At 36.4% G+C, this 13,846-nt stretch overlaps 2 protein-coding genes across 4 annotated transcripts in view; both read right to left on the bottom strand.

The window, feature by feature from the left end:
- The window catches only part of SPEF2 (sperm flagellar and cilia associated 2), a 124,601-nt gene that overhangs the window by 31,820 nt on the left and 78,935 nt on the right, over positions 1-13,846 (bottom strand). For all 3 annotated transcript variants that reach the window (XM_087715402.1, XM_087715404.1, XM_087715403.1), the window contains exons 29-30: positions 12,310-12,448; positions 10,938-11,167 (exon numbers count right to left, since the gene is read on the bottom strand). In XM_087715402.1, coding sequence (XP_087571528.1) covers positions 10,938-11,167; positions 12,310-12,448 — 369 coding nt within the window. The remainder of the gene's footprint in view (positions 1-10,937; positions 11,168-12,309; positions 12,449-13,846) is intronic.
- On the bottom strand, positions 4,600-7,817 carry LOC148045297 (zinc finger protein 862-like). The gene is made up of 5 exons (XM_087715174.1): positions 6,762-7,817; positions 6,460-6,663; positions 6,150-6,378; positions 5,941-6,064; positions 4,600-5,851 (listed from the first exon to the last, which is right to left on the bottom strand). The coding sequence occupies exons 1-5, from the start codon at positions 7,815-7,817 to the stop codon at positions 5,443-5,445; spliced, it is 2,022 nt and encodes a 673-aa protein (XP_087571300.1). The 3' UTR covers positions 4,600-5,442.

Below are 13,846 nucleotides of genomic sequence, written 5' to 3'. Positions count from 1 at the left end.
CAAGGAGATTATTCCCTAAGTCTCCATTAGGATGGACACATTTACCACAAGTCAGTTTGAATGGGAAGAGCACAAGTGGTATGGAACAATGCAGGACATCAGCAAAGAAAAAGTAATATATAGGTAGGTACAAAATCGAGATGAAACTGTGGGTTTCATATGTTAGTTCTCTCAACTAATCTAATTCTCAGGTGTGTTATGAGGATAAAAAGAGGGACCAGGAAAGAGAGCAACCATGTACAGTGTCAAGAGCTCTTTAAGGAAAAGTGTGGAGCAGAAAACAGAATTTAGCATATCCAATCAAAAGTATGCATGGTATTGTTTCAAGAATGTACAGACTCTTCACAAAGACTGAGACGATTGGTTATAAACCTTTGATTAGATAATGCATAAATACTAAAGCAAAATATGTATTTGAATCTAATTTGTATTCCAAATAGAATCCCTTGGCGGAAGAGAATAGGAAACAAAGATTCAAGGCGATCCATGCAAGTGATGCGAATTTATATTCATTTTACTTTTACTTTACATTTGTATACTTTACATTTGCCTTTTCACTAGCAAATGACTCTGATTCTTATCCCAACCAGGGAAAGAATTTCTCCTTCTGCGGATGCTATTTTAAGCGCAATGAACTTTCGTGCCATGCCTAATTTCTACCAAGCTCTCTTTCCATGAGCCAATTAATTAACTGCATGCACTTGATGGTTGCAAGGTTCTATTTCTACAGTTGCAACTGCAAAATTTGAAAGCATTAAGAAAGTTGAAGTTATGCAAATGCAGTGGTACCTTCTGTGGTCACGTGGATTTAGCTTTTATCCAGGGAGCACAAGACATATCCAAGGTTTGTAGGGGAGAGAGACAGAGAGATAGCTTCCTCAAGTTTTTATTACAAACATAATTCCTTCCGCATTGGACTTTTTGAGTTTTCTTAATTATCCACTGTATTACATTTCTTTTTCCCCTTTATTATTTTGTATTGATTTTAAAGAAACATTTACAATTACCCATTACCCAACACCCATTCCAACAGTTCAAATCCACGTAGAGCATTCAAATAAATGAACCAACTGGCTAAGAAAAAACAATTCTTTCATTTTGGGAGATCAAGTTATCAAGGTATGATACAAAGTATAAAAGACATTAATATGCTCCGGGTGGAACTTACATTGCAAGACATTTCATTTCCAGATGAAGAAAAAGTAGTAAGAACATTAATAATTATTTCTCATTTCAGCCATGACACAAATATATAGTTGGAATGCAGAACACACATTTCAAAGAATTTTATTTCCATTCTTCAGTATCTTGTTAGAGGCAAAATGTTTGGAAATCCCTACAGTGCATTTTTGTATTTTACACCATATTTGAAAATAGTATTTCTAACAATATTGGATTTTATCTCCTATCATCCTTGATAAGTTGCAGCATATTTTTAGCCCTGCTCTACAGAAAGACCTTGGCTATATCTAGCTTTTCAATATGAAAACTACTCAACTTTTCTAAAGACATCTGTTCCAAAATCATATTTATTTCATTTCTCAAAAATCTGTATGCGTGTTTTAATTTCCTAAAAGAAATTATACTCAAGTGCTGAGATATCTTATACTAAATGGTTAAAAAGTGTTGGTAGTCAATAGAATAAAAGTATTAACAGAGATGTCCATAGTCCCAGTTTTACTCTAATATTTCTGCAGGCTATTTTATTTCTAGTTGTTTAACAAAGGCTTAAAACTTCATTTGAGTAAACAATTATTTTCAAAAAAAATCTTCAGTTATGGAGTAAAAATATTTTATAAAGTCTTTAACTGTTACATGTACTTTTCCCTGGAAGGTCCTTATCTTAACAAACCCACATTTCTTTTCCTATTCAAATCTCTTTAAATTGTTATGCAATGAGATATCTTCTTTATACTGTAGCTATATATTTCTCTCCCTCTAGGTGTGAATGGATGGATGGATGGTTTGTTTTTACAATTAATTAAAAGTTGTGATTTTATATGATGAAAAACATGTAATTTGTAGGTGGAAGCTTCAAACATTCCATTCCCACAGCTGAAACTACTGGGTCTTGGTTTGGTTTGGTTTGGTTTATTGGATTTATATGCTGCCCTTCTCCCAAGGACTCAGGGCAGCGTACAACATTAAAAAAATACATATTACAAAAGTTAAAAAAAATTACATAGAATATCCAAAAAATGAACCCAATTAAGATTCACAATAACATTTTTAAAAAATTGGATTAAAATTAACAATAATCAATAATTTATTTTGTTTTGTTCAGGCCAGGCTGGCTTGCTGGAAAATCCAACTTTTTAGGGCGTGTTGGAAGGGCCGGAGGTCGGGGATTATACGACGCTCTGGGGGCAGTTCATTCTTTTTTTTAAATTAAATTTTTTTAATTTTTAATTTAAAACAAATACAACATCCTTCTTTACATGCTATAGAAAGTGTATCAGTTGGTTACAAATAGACTTTTGTGCATCTCTTCCACAGTCAACAAACAATTCATGTTAACTCGAGCGTTTTAACTCAAATATTCATACATGTCACCATCATCATATATCCATTTTCATTTGACTATAATTGTTAATAATAATAATAATAATAATAATAATAATAATAATAATAATAATAATTTTTGTTACTTAAACAACACATGCCCACACCAGTGGGAAAAGAAAAAATAAATTAAAAAAAACCAAAGAAGACAAAAAGAACAAAAAACAAGGCAGGGAAAAAAAAACAAAAGAAAAACAAAACAAAAAAAACAAAAAACAAAACACAGGTATATATTATAAAAAAGTATATCAGCTGGTTACAACATGTTTTGGTGCATCTCTTCCATTAATTCATATTAATTCAAATATCTTAACTCAAATGTTTACCATATTGACATCATTATACCTCCACTTTTAGTTGACTACAGTTATTTAAACATCCTTCATCCTTAACTATGCCAAAGATTTAATCCATAACCACATGCTGACATTTCATTTACTTGTTTGTAAAATCCTCTATTAACATCAAATCCTCATATCCTGTTTTAGCTGAACATCCATAATATTTAATACCAAAAATTCCATCTTCCATGCAGTATAGTTTATTATCATTCTCCCTTCTTTATGTAATTGTATATTGTAACATTTTCCCCATATTAGTTAACATTTAACTGTATATATTTTATTTTATTTTTTAATAGTGATAATTATTGTGATTAATAACCTTTGTATATGGTCCAAAAATATTTCCAACCTTCCCTTCTCATATCCAATTATTATTTATCATATCAACTCCACATTATATACATTACTATCAATATCAATTATTATTCAGCTATATCTATTACAAATAAGAGTAATTAGATTTAGCTAATTTTGAATTGTATTCTTCCATCTATCAGCCTATGTCTCTCCAATAACAAAACCTCCTTAGTCCTATTGCCATTCGTGGAACAAGTTCACCAAACGTTTTTATAAGCAAGTCCAAACAGGAATATCTTCACACCTTTTGCTTAGGATGCCTCTGATGTAATAACGTTGTCCTAGGCTTGTTGCACTTTTCAGCTTGTCTTTAATTTTCAAGGGTGGTATCGAAAATTCTGCAAATGATGTTTCATAAAGTATATATTCTTTAATGCTTCTCATTCCTCCTGCACTCTGTCTTTTGAAATAAATCTTCTGTATGGCTGCCCCCCTTTCAAGCGTTGCATCTCTTTCTCCCTCCGAAGTAAACCAGACGCTCGGCGTGTCAGCAAGTTGAGAAACTTCATTTCTGACATTCTTCATTTGTATTTCAGGAACATTCAAACATTCAGCGTTCTCACTTTTTTCTTCATATTTTAATGTTAAAAACAACAAATAGTCCAGCTTTTTTTCAAATCTTTCATATGTGTCAAACAACTTTTGAAATGCGGAGAAAATCATTTGAAATGAATCATTTGAAGCATGTATAGACGCCATGTTGTGACGCAGCTAGAAGCTTTAAGATATTTGCAAGTAAGAACACGCTGGGAGCTGTGCAATCTTATCTGATCTTAGACCAATACAGCCAAGCAGTAAAAGTGTCAAATTGTAAGAAGCCAAATTATAGTAAATTGGTTTACAGCCCACTTAAGGAGAGTCAGAGGGAATGTTGAAGTAAAGTAATCTTTCCTTTATCCATGTAAATAGCATTCAAAACATTTAAGAAATAGGATAACCACCGGCCATAAACCCATAAAAAAACAACAATTCGCCGCTAGATTCTTCTGTTCTTTGGTTTCAATTAGCTTAAATTTTAATGCGGACCGTATCTCTTTGAGTAATAAAATCAGCTTACCAGTTGAAAACACTTCCATCATTCTTAGGGGCAACCTGCAGTTTCAGTTAGCTTACAGCTAATCCAGAAGGAACTGGCAAAGGAGGTTAAATTCCAAGCCCCCCAGAGACTTTGCGAACGTCTCTGAGGTCACTGGATCTCCTCCAACCTTTCACTGTCTCTCCGGGACAGCTTGGGTCCGAAACGACCCGTTCAATTTCCTTCGGAATAGGGGAATTTCAGGAATAGCCTGAAACTCCGTCTTCTCACTGCTAAGCCCCGCCTTCTTCCTGGGGCAGTTCATTCTTAAGAATCATGAAAAAAACAATAAGGTTGTGATGGAGGCAGACTCAAAATTGAGTTGGAAAAAGTTAGAGAGGCAGGATTTCTCTTATATTGCCAGTAAAAATATCAACAATATATGTAGTAATCAACAATTTGATGCAAATGTATGATTCCCCAAATTTAATCAACCACAAAGTCCCCTACATTAATCTAAAAGTAGAGACGTTCTTATAGTTGTCCCCCATAGTTTTGATTGCAACCTTATAACTATTTTTTTGAAAAAATAACTAAATGAAGAAAATCTGAAATGGTCCATTGAACCTGGGAAGGATGGGTTCTTGCCAGCCTCCCTAGGTAAACTAGACAAGAAATGCAACTAGTTGAGCTAATTCTACTTTTAAGGCTACATTGACAAAATCTTGTAAGTCTGAAGGCATAAGGTCCCACTGCCATTTTTAATCACTTGATCAATCAGGGCAGACTCCTTCTAAGTTTCTTCCCCTGGACTGTCCTTTCCTGTCTTATCATTTCTTAGGTATCTCTTCCCCTCTCCCTTCAACGTCATTCTCACATATATTTGTATTAGCAACTTTAGAAAGTGGTGTGTCTCATGAGGCGGAAAAGTCAAAACTGCTACTAAAGCACTCAACAAACATATTTTGTGTCTGAAATGCAAAAGTTAGCAAATGCATTAAACCCTACACAATGTCCGTTGCAGCTCCTTTAAGTACACAACTGCACACTTTGCTTTTAATTGGAGTGTTTTTTTTGGAGGGGGAAGGAGATAATGATTACTAAACAGTTATTTGTTGAAACAATGCCTTTGCATGAAATTGAGACAGAAATAATGTTGCACAACTAGTTGCTTCCAAATGAACTTTCCCTTTCCCATTCGGAATCAGATGAAGAATCAGAATTCTCACAAGGAGATAATCCAACCGGGATCCCCCTAGGATCCCCCCGATTAGCTTGTAACTTTCTGTTCCTTTGCCAAGAAATATTCCACAACTGAACAGCTTTCTGGGGATCAAAATTTTTGATCTCAGGAGAATTCAGCTGAATGACCATGAGATCCGTCATGCTTTCAAACATGAGTTTTGAACGCAGCCTCATCATTGTCAGCTTCATTTGACCAAAGCCTCGTGCTGCTTCACTGGAACTTGCTGGCAGTGTCAAGAGAAGATCAATAAGGGCCAAAATGTTTGGATATTTATGGAAAAAATCTCTGTTTACCAAATCCCACGTTAAGCTCCGGACGTTTTCATATCTAGAAAAGATAACATTTATTACTAAACATGTTCCTTTTGCTAGTGTAGCAGTAAAACAAACTTGGATTTAAGACAACAGGCTTATTACCTATTATATAGCTCTGCTTTTAGCATATTCCATTCCGTTTCAATTTCATCCACTTTCACTTTGGCCCATTCTAGGACAGGCTCATAATGCTGAATCAGTAGAGATACTCCCGTCTCACCAAATTCTATAAGAACAATCGTATTAATTAAAGCAGTCCATATCGTTCACAAATGAGTCATTTATTAGCCACTGCAGGGTGCTTTGTGTACCTTGTTTGAATTTGTCTGGCCATAGCTTAAAGCTTCCAATGGCGCTTGCGATCAAAACATCTTCACTAGCATCACAAAAACAATCTCGCAGCTGATTCAAGAGACTGCTTAATAATTCTAATCGGGTTGCTGAAATATTTCCATCACCCACAAGAGGGTAACCATGAAAACATGTGATTGTCTCTACCAGACGTTCTCGTGGCCCTGATCTGAGGGGAAAAACATGATACTTAAGCAATTAAACTCTCTCTTTTCAGTTCAGACACGCATATATGCAGTAATTGTTAATATCCAACCTTTTTTGATACACTTGGAGTATCTCCAATGTTGACTGAATCGTAGCAAACACGTCTGCAATGGAAGTGTTTTGATTGTGGGCAACACGAGACAGAATGTTGATGACATTAATGACATCTAATAAGAAGTGAGAAAATTTAACTATGTCTGTTTTTAGAAGAAACTTCAAGAGATCTTTGACTTTTCGTTGATTTGAGGAGTCTGATTCTTGTCCCATCTGGAACTCAACATAAAAAACAAGGTGTTAAAACACTGACAGAAAACTTCTAGTTTTTCAGTTGTTATTCAAATCCTATAGTTTCAAAAAGTATTTACCTTACTCAGGTGTAGGACAATTGCTGGGTAACCTTTCAGAAGGATCTGAAGAGCTGTCTGTAAGCGAAGAAACCATTGAGAACCACCAATTCGAGAAGGAACCACTGGTGTAACTTTATAGGCTTCACAAATTAGCTTAAGGTTGTTCTTATTCATTGGAGAGTCATGATAAAAACAGTACAAGTTTTTTAATAGATCCGTAAGTACATTGAATAGTGGAGTGTTCCTCAATGCCATCTTGTAGGCCATTTCAAGATGGTGAACAAGACAATGAATGCTCTGAATACATGGCTGGATGTCCTTCAATAGTCTAGCTACTCCATTTTCTCCTACCATAACATCTCTACCATCACTGCCAAAGCCAACCAGTTTTCTTGCCCAGTCGTGGGTTGGCAAATTGACTTTCAGATTGGTTTGTAAGGTTTTTAAAATGGCATTTTTCACTGTCAAGGCATCATACATGTCTATGGACTGAATTCCAACAATCTGGCAGTGGATTTTCCCTTGATGTGCAAACTGTATATATACAAGGGCTGCTTCTGTTGTTCCACTGTCCGTAATGCCATCGCTAATGAGAGAGAAGAACTTGCATTTTTCTAATTTTTCTTTCAAGGCTCTTCTTTCCACTTCAGCAATAAAATGAATAAAGATTCTTGCTGCTTTGTCATTTCTGAAAATGGAACCAATGTTCACCCTCTTCGTATCATCCAGTTCACTTATCCAGTCCAGGTCTGTGAAGGGGCGTCCAGTTTTGGCAATGGCATGGCATGTTCTAAAGAGGTTTTCAATTTTTCCCAATGTTGTTTTACTCATGTTCTTTAACACATGCTGAGTGGTATCTGAGTCTGGGGTAGAACTACTAGCTGTTTCCATACAGGAAGCCCATGCATGAGCTTCACTATTATGGTGGTCATCAACTAATTCAAGAATAAAATCATCAGTCCCAGAGCAAAAATTGTGCGTCTTCTCCCCTAGGTCTACATTATGTTTCCGACACAGAGCACAGTACATGATGCCTTTGTCACTGTCATATTTTAACCACGTGTACTTCAACATCCAGATGTTTGGAAACTGGCGACTCTTTGAATAGTTTTGTCTGCCTGGAGTTACATTCTTGCTTTTAAGTTGCTTCAGTGCTGCTATGGCTATAAATATTTCATAATGTTTATGATAACAACATTATAGTGTTTTAACACAATTGCAATATAACTATTATTTTAAGCTACAATTATTAATTATTCCAAACTATAGAAGTTCAACTACTGTATTTGTTACAAAACAATAAATGTGAGGCATCTGAAAATTTCATTTTTTCTTCCATAACCCAAATTTAGTGCAAAGATATATACTGAATTATGTATTAACTAGATTATCTATGTGAAGCTGAAATCTTGTCTTCCCAAAAAATTATGCAAAATATAAAATGTTCATATTTAATCTTTTTAGAAGTTAATACAATCTGAAACTATATTCAGCAGTATTGTTGACTGATTTCAGCAACTTTGGCTGACATGTTTTTATTCCTTATTTTACAATCATAACAGCTCAAAATTATTTCTTTCTTTTATTTTAAGAAGAAGCTATTGGAGACAAATCCAAAATAATATGCCACACTGTGGTTGTCTGAAGCTTCCATTAAATCTTAGGAGTGTTTTCTACAGTAGGAATAAACTCATAGGAATGCTTAATTAAATCCATGCATATTATGCCAAGATTTTTAAATACTGTATAGTGAATTAGGTTTAATGTTATGAAGTTCATAATAGTCATATGAACAGCCTGTTATTATTTCTATTAACAGGGAAGAAATATATACAACAAAGACATATATACTTCTGAAACACATTGTCAGCAAATACATAGAATACTTCAAGTAAGAAATGTTAATAGAAATCTTGTTTTTAATTCAGATATTATAGGGGAACAGCCCTACAACATGTACTGCCATCTGCATTTAAACATAGGATATCTGCAGAAACATCCTCCTTTCATCTAAATTAAAAAAGCACTATTGTGTCATTGCAATGCAAGCCTGTAAAAATGGGGTGTGGATTCTATTATAATGTAGAAAGCTGCTTTCATCATCCTGCTCCCTCCCTGGATACTGTTATCCAAACAATATCTAACAACATATAATATTTTTCATCACAAGAGATGTGTCAAATTTGATTTAACTTGCTATGTTATTTTTGTAACCTTAATTTTGTCTTTTCTTATTTTTATATTGATTCTTTAAAAGTCCATGTGAAAATGCAACCATTTTCTATATACTGTTTCATAATCACACATTATTGTATTTGTTTGCAGAGCAGGCATTATAACCTATTTCATACTATTCGGGAAAGTTCAGAAAATTGTATTACTGTTCAAGTATCTGTTTAGGAATTTGAACCAGGTAGGCTTATCTAAAATAACATTAAAAAACAGCATACCAATAAATTTCATCTCCATCCCTGGAAAGGATACTTTTATAAAGAAGAATAATCAGGTTTATAGGTAGTCCTCGCTTAGCAACAATTGGGACTGGCAACTCTGTCTCAATGTGCCATGGTCACTAAATGGAAATATCACATCCTTGTTTTGGGCTTATGACATCACTTCCATTTGGTTGTTATGCAAATCACTTTGATTGTTAAACAAAACATCCTATGACAACTTACTACCTGTGTTTCCCTGAAAATAAGACCCTGTCTTATATATTTTTGCGACCAAAAAAGGCACCAGATTTTATTTTCAGGGGGGGGGATGTCATCTACTGACTCACCTTACTTGTGTGTGTTTCCCTGGCTTCTTTTTCGCTATCAGAGGCCTCCAGGAATTTCTTCATCCAGCAAGGCTTTCCTGAAGGCCTCTGCAACCAGTAACAGAGCTCTGGAGCTGTGTTATCAACTACAGAGGCTTTCTGGAAAGCCGACTGCAGCAGAAGAAATGAGCCAAGGTCTGCGAGGCCTGGCTGCAACTATCTGAAGGTAAGTAGTATATCAGCTCCACCCCCCCCCCACATCCCCACCCTAGCTTTTTACCTGTGGACCTTGGAGTGGGTAGGGTATTAATTAGGCCTTATTTTGGGGATAGGCCTTATTTTGGGGGGTAGGGCTTATATTGGGTGCATGTGTAAAAATCAAGCTAGGACTTACTTCCTGAGTAGGTCGTATTTTCGGGGAAACACGGTATTTTATTTCTACATTCTCCATTAACTCTGCTTGCCACAAGCCAACTGAGAAGCATGCAAGTGGTGATCATGTGATTGTAGGAGGCTGTGATAGCTGTAAATGCACCTTGTTGCAAAGTGCCTGAATAGCAATTACAGGACCATGAGATATGGTCATAAACAGGAGGGAAACGATCGTAAATGTAAGGGTTGGCCACAAAACTATTTTTCTTAACATTATTGTAACATCTAATGGTTTCTAAATGAGCAAGGGCCTCCTAGATAAGCTTTCACATTTTGTATGAATGAATATTAGAAATTAACTATGGTCACATGAACTTCTTTCCTTTTTTATTATTTAGTATACATTTGTACATTTTTATTATCATTTTAGGAAAAAATGCCTGCTATTTAAAATAATTTAGCAAACATATTATAACTTTTATAAGCAATTCTTTGGAATCTTTTCAGAATCTTGAATTAAACACGTCCTTCATTTTAAAGAAAATGTATGGATTGTCAGGGCACAATGACATTACTATGATATGATATCGTTAAATATTAAGACAATGGAAATATTAAGAGAGTAGAAGATAGTATATTTGAAGAGTCTAAACGGAGATACAAAACATTATTTGACAGAGTTACCTAGCGTCTACATATTTTTAGTTAAAAAAATACAAAGACACACCCTTTGGGTGTACGTGGAAAAGGATGCAAGCATCTATAATAATTGGAATATAAAAAGGACAGCTAAGTCAATTTTATTGAGGGACCTATATGTTAAAAATGTATTGAGGAACAACAGCAGGAAAGTGCAGTGAAGAAAAGTAGGTTTGCACTGTTAATGTATAAAGCAATCTAAAGGTTTTATTTAAAACAACAAATCCACATTTTGTCCTGTTTTTAACCTTTGTAGAAACACCCTTATATACTATGGACACAAATATAATATTTCAATCACTTTAAATCTCAAACAGTCATTAATATGCTATGATAAATATATGAAAAAAGTATTTTCTTACCTTTAGGTGCCACTTGCAGAAACTGCTTATGAAGAGTACTAAGCTGTGAAATAGTGAGTGTACTGTTTGAAGCAGTCTCCACAGATGGGGGACGAGGTGGAAGAGAAGGATCCTCAAATACTTTTATATCACCATTTACGTAGAAATCTATTCCTTCCAGGAGTAACTCAAACTGAATTCTGGAGGAAGTTTCAATACGATGCCGGGCAACCCCAATTAATTTATCCACACTGTAACAATACATATGCTTGAAAATGAAAAACGTGGCAAAATCTAAAATTAATAGTTTTACTGACAATTGATATTTTTCTACTGCCTTTGTCCCTAGAAAAACCAGTGTGATTCTTCAACTCCAGGCATGCTATTAAAATCTATAATTGTATGCTCTCTAGAACATGTGAAACTAACAGCTATTGAAATGCCTTTATTGGAAAAACCAAACAAGTCTCTTGCTGAATCAAATCTCACAATTTGATTGGCATTTGTGCAATTTCCCTCCAGAAGTTGTGTATGCTCCAACCCTGGAAGTTTTTAAGAAGAGATTGGACAACCATTTTTCTGAAATGGTATAAGATTTTCTGCCTAAGCAGGGGGTTGGACTAGAAGACCTCCAAGGTCCCTTCCAACTCTGTTATTCTATTCTATTCTATTCTATTCTATTCTATTCTATTCTATTCTATTCTATTCTTCCTATGAAATTGGAGTGAATTTTTAACTATGTTTGAAAAAACCTTTGTAGCAATATATTCATTTTACTGGGAAAGATCCTATGGGAATGACACAAAGTCATGATATCTTCACATTTCCAAGTACATTATGGATAGAAAATGTTTGGGATTTCCCACCTTAATAATTCTCTCCAGATTGCATTTCAGCCTATGGATTAGCACACACGAAACTAGTTTTTCAGATATGCCAAAATACAAGAGAAGCATAGAGATCAAAAGCTTGTCTTCATTTTGTTTTGTTGGGGTTTCACACAGAAAGAATAAATAAAAAGTGATATTTCCTGCCGTTAATAGAAAGCTTAATGAATAAAAGAGTGGTAAACAATTGCATGGCTCATTCAAAAAACTATTCACATCTGTTCAGTAAGAAAAAACATATATTTTTCATTTCTTTCAATAAATGCTACTTTTTAAACTATAATTCATGCAACCAGTACTTAACTACATATACACACCCAAGATGTAAACTATTACTCACAATTTGCTGTTACCAGAATTATAGAAACACAACTGTAGCTTGTCTATTAAAGATAATGCAGAATTTCTGCATCTTATGTATTCAAGCTTTTACTTGAACTTAAATGATTTTTACCTCATTTCCTCTATTGGAACATAATATTATTTCATTCTTAACAATTTATTACCTAGACATTTCAGCAAGATATCTCTCGCCAAGCCATTTTTCCATATTCCTGTATGTTTCTTCTGCCTTTGATTGTAGATCCTCCAGGAAAGCTAATCCTTTAACTTTTAACAGCTCAAGACGAGATTTTGCAGCCTCCGCTATTTTAAAAATGGCTTGTAGTTAGCATAAATCCAAACACATTCATCATTTTTGAAGGTCTAACATTCATTAGATTAAGCATTATGTAGGAAACAGAGCAATTAATTCTGTATACAGGTAGTCCTTGACTTACAACAGTTTGTTTAGTGATTGTTTGAAGTTACAACAGCATGGAAAAAGTAACTTATGACTGTTATAACCATTGCAGCATCCCCTGCTTATGTGATCAAAACTCAGATAATTGGCAACTGACTCATATTTATGATGATACCAGTGTCCTGGGATCATGTGATCACCTTTTGTGACCTTCTGATAAGTGAAGTCAATGGGGAAGCCAGATTCACAATTATGTTACTAACTTAAGAATTGCAGTGATTCACCTAGCAACCATGGTAAGAAAGTCTTAAAATGGGAGGAGAATTACTTCTGTTACCTTAGCAACAGAAATGTGGGGCTCATTTGAGGACTACCTGTATCAACACCAGTGACGTGCGGTGAAGCTTATGGCTGGTGAGGCAAAAAGAAAGAAAGTGGCTTTTGCCCCCCCCCCCAGCAGCTATGTCCGAAATAGAGGCGTCCCACACCCTGCAACTATGTCCGACGCAGCTGCAGGGTGCAGGGCGCCTCTATGTCAGACAGAAGCAATGGGGCACTTTCTTTCGGCTTTTGCCTGCCCCGCAGGGCAAACACTTCTACCTTGCAGGCGCCAGAGCCGCAAGCCACCAGGGGTACGTCCCGCCCGCAGCAGAAGAGCGCCGGTTCCTGCCCAGGCTGGAGCGAGAGCCATGGAGGTGAAAGGTGAAGAGAGGTGGGAGGGTGTTCCAAGAGGCCCCCTCCCCTTTTTGCACTCCACAAGTCAGGCCCACAGCGGCAAGAGGCTCAGCTCTGCTTCTATTGTCTCCCCCCCTCCGCTCCAGAGAAGCCGGCTGTGGGCAAGTCTCCACCACTGTTCCCTCTAAGGTGCGCGCCTGTGCGGCCGCGCACGTGACTAGAAACCCCCGCGCAGAGATTTCTAACTGCCGCGCAGAGCTTTCTACCAAAGCAAACGTGGGGAAGTCCTTTGCAGGCGGCTAGAACTGGCCGCCTGCAAAGGACCTCCCCAGACTTGTTTTGATGAGCCGCCCGTGGCAGTGGTGCCTCTCTCTCCACGCGGAGCACCTGAGCTGGCTCCCGCGTTATCCCTCCCCCTTCCTCCTCTGCCGTGCTTTTGAGGCCGCGGGAGCTAGTAGGAAAGCGGCGGAGGTGGAGGCGATGGCAGGGATAACCCAGAGCCCAGCTGAGGTGCTCTGAGCGGAGGGGGAGGCACCACCGCCGCTGCTTTGCCAGTGAAGGAGAAGGAGCAAGAGGACTGGCGGCTTTGAAATGGTCCCGCCGGCTGCAGATTTGATTCGGCGTAA

Source organism: Thamnophis sirtalis, unplaced genomic scaffold (assembly GCF_051295495.1).
Source record: "Thamnophis sirtalis isolate CommonGarterSnake01/CBP01778 unplaced genomic scaffold, rThaSir2_p1.2 scaffold_5, whole genome shotgun sequence".
Lineage (NCBI taxonomy): Eukaryota > Metazoa > Chordata > Lepidosauria > Squamata > Natricidae > Thamnophis > Thamnophis sirtalis.
The sequence above is the reverse complement of the archived record's forward strand: the minus strand, read 5'-3'. Positions and strand labels throughout refer to the sequence as shown.

Coding starts and splice junctions, on each gene's coding strand:
- LOC148045297 (XM_087715174.1), bottom strand. CDS start 7,817: ATGTTGAAGTACACGTGGTTAAAATATGACAGTGACAAAGGCATCATG. Junction 6,379..6,459: donor CAACATTGGAGATACTCCAA/GTGTATCAAAAA, acceptor TAATTGCTTAAG/TATCATGTTTTTCCCCTCAG. Junction 5,852..5,940: donor AAAGCAGAGCTATATAATAG/GTAATAAGCCTG, acceptor TATCTTTTCTAG/ATATGAAAACGTCCGGAGCT.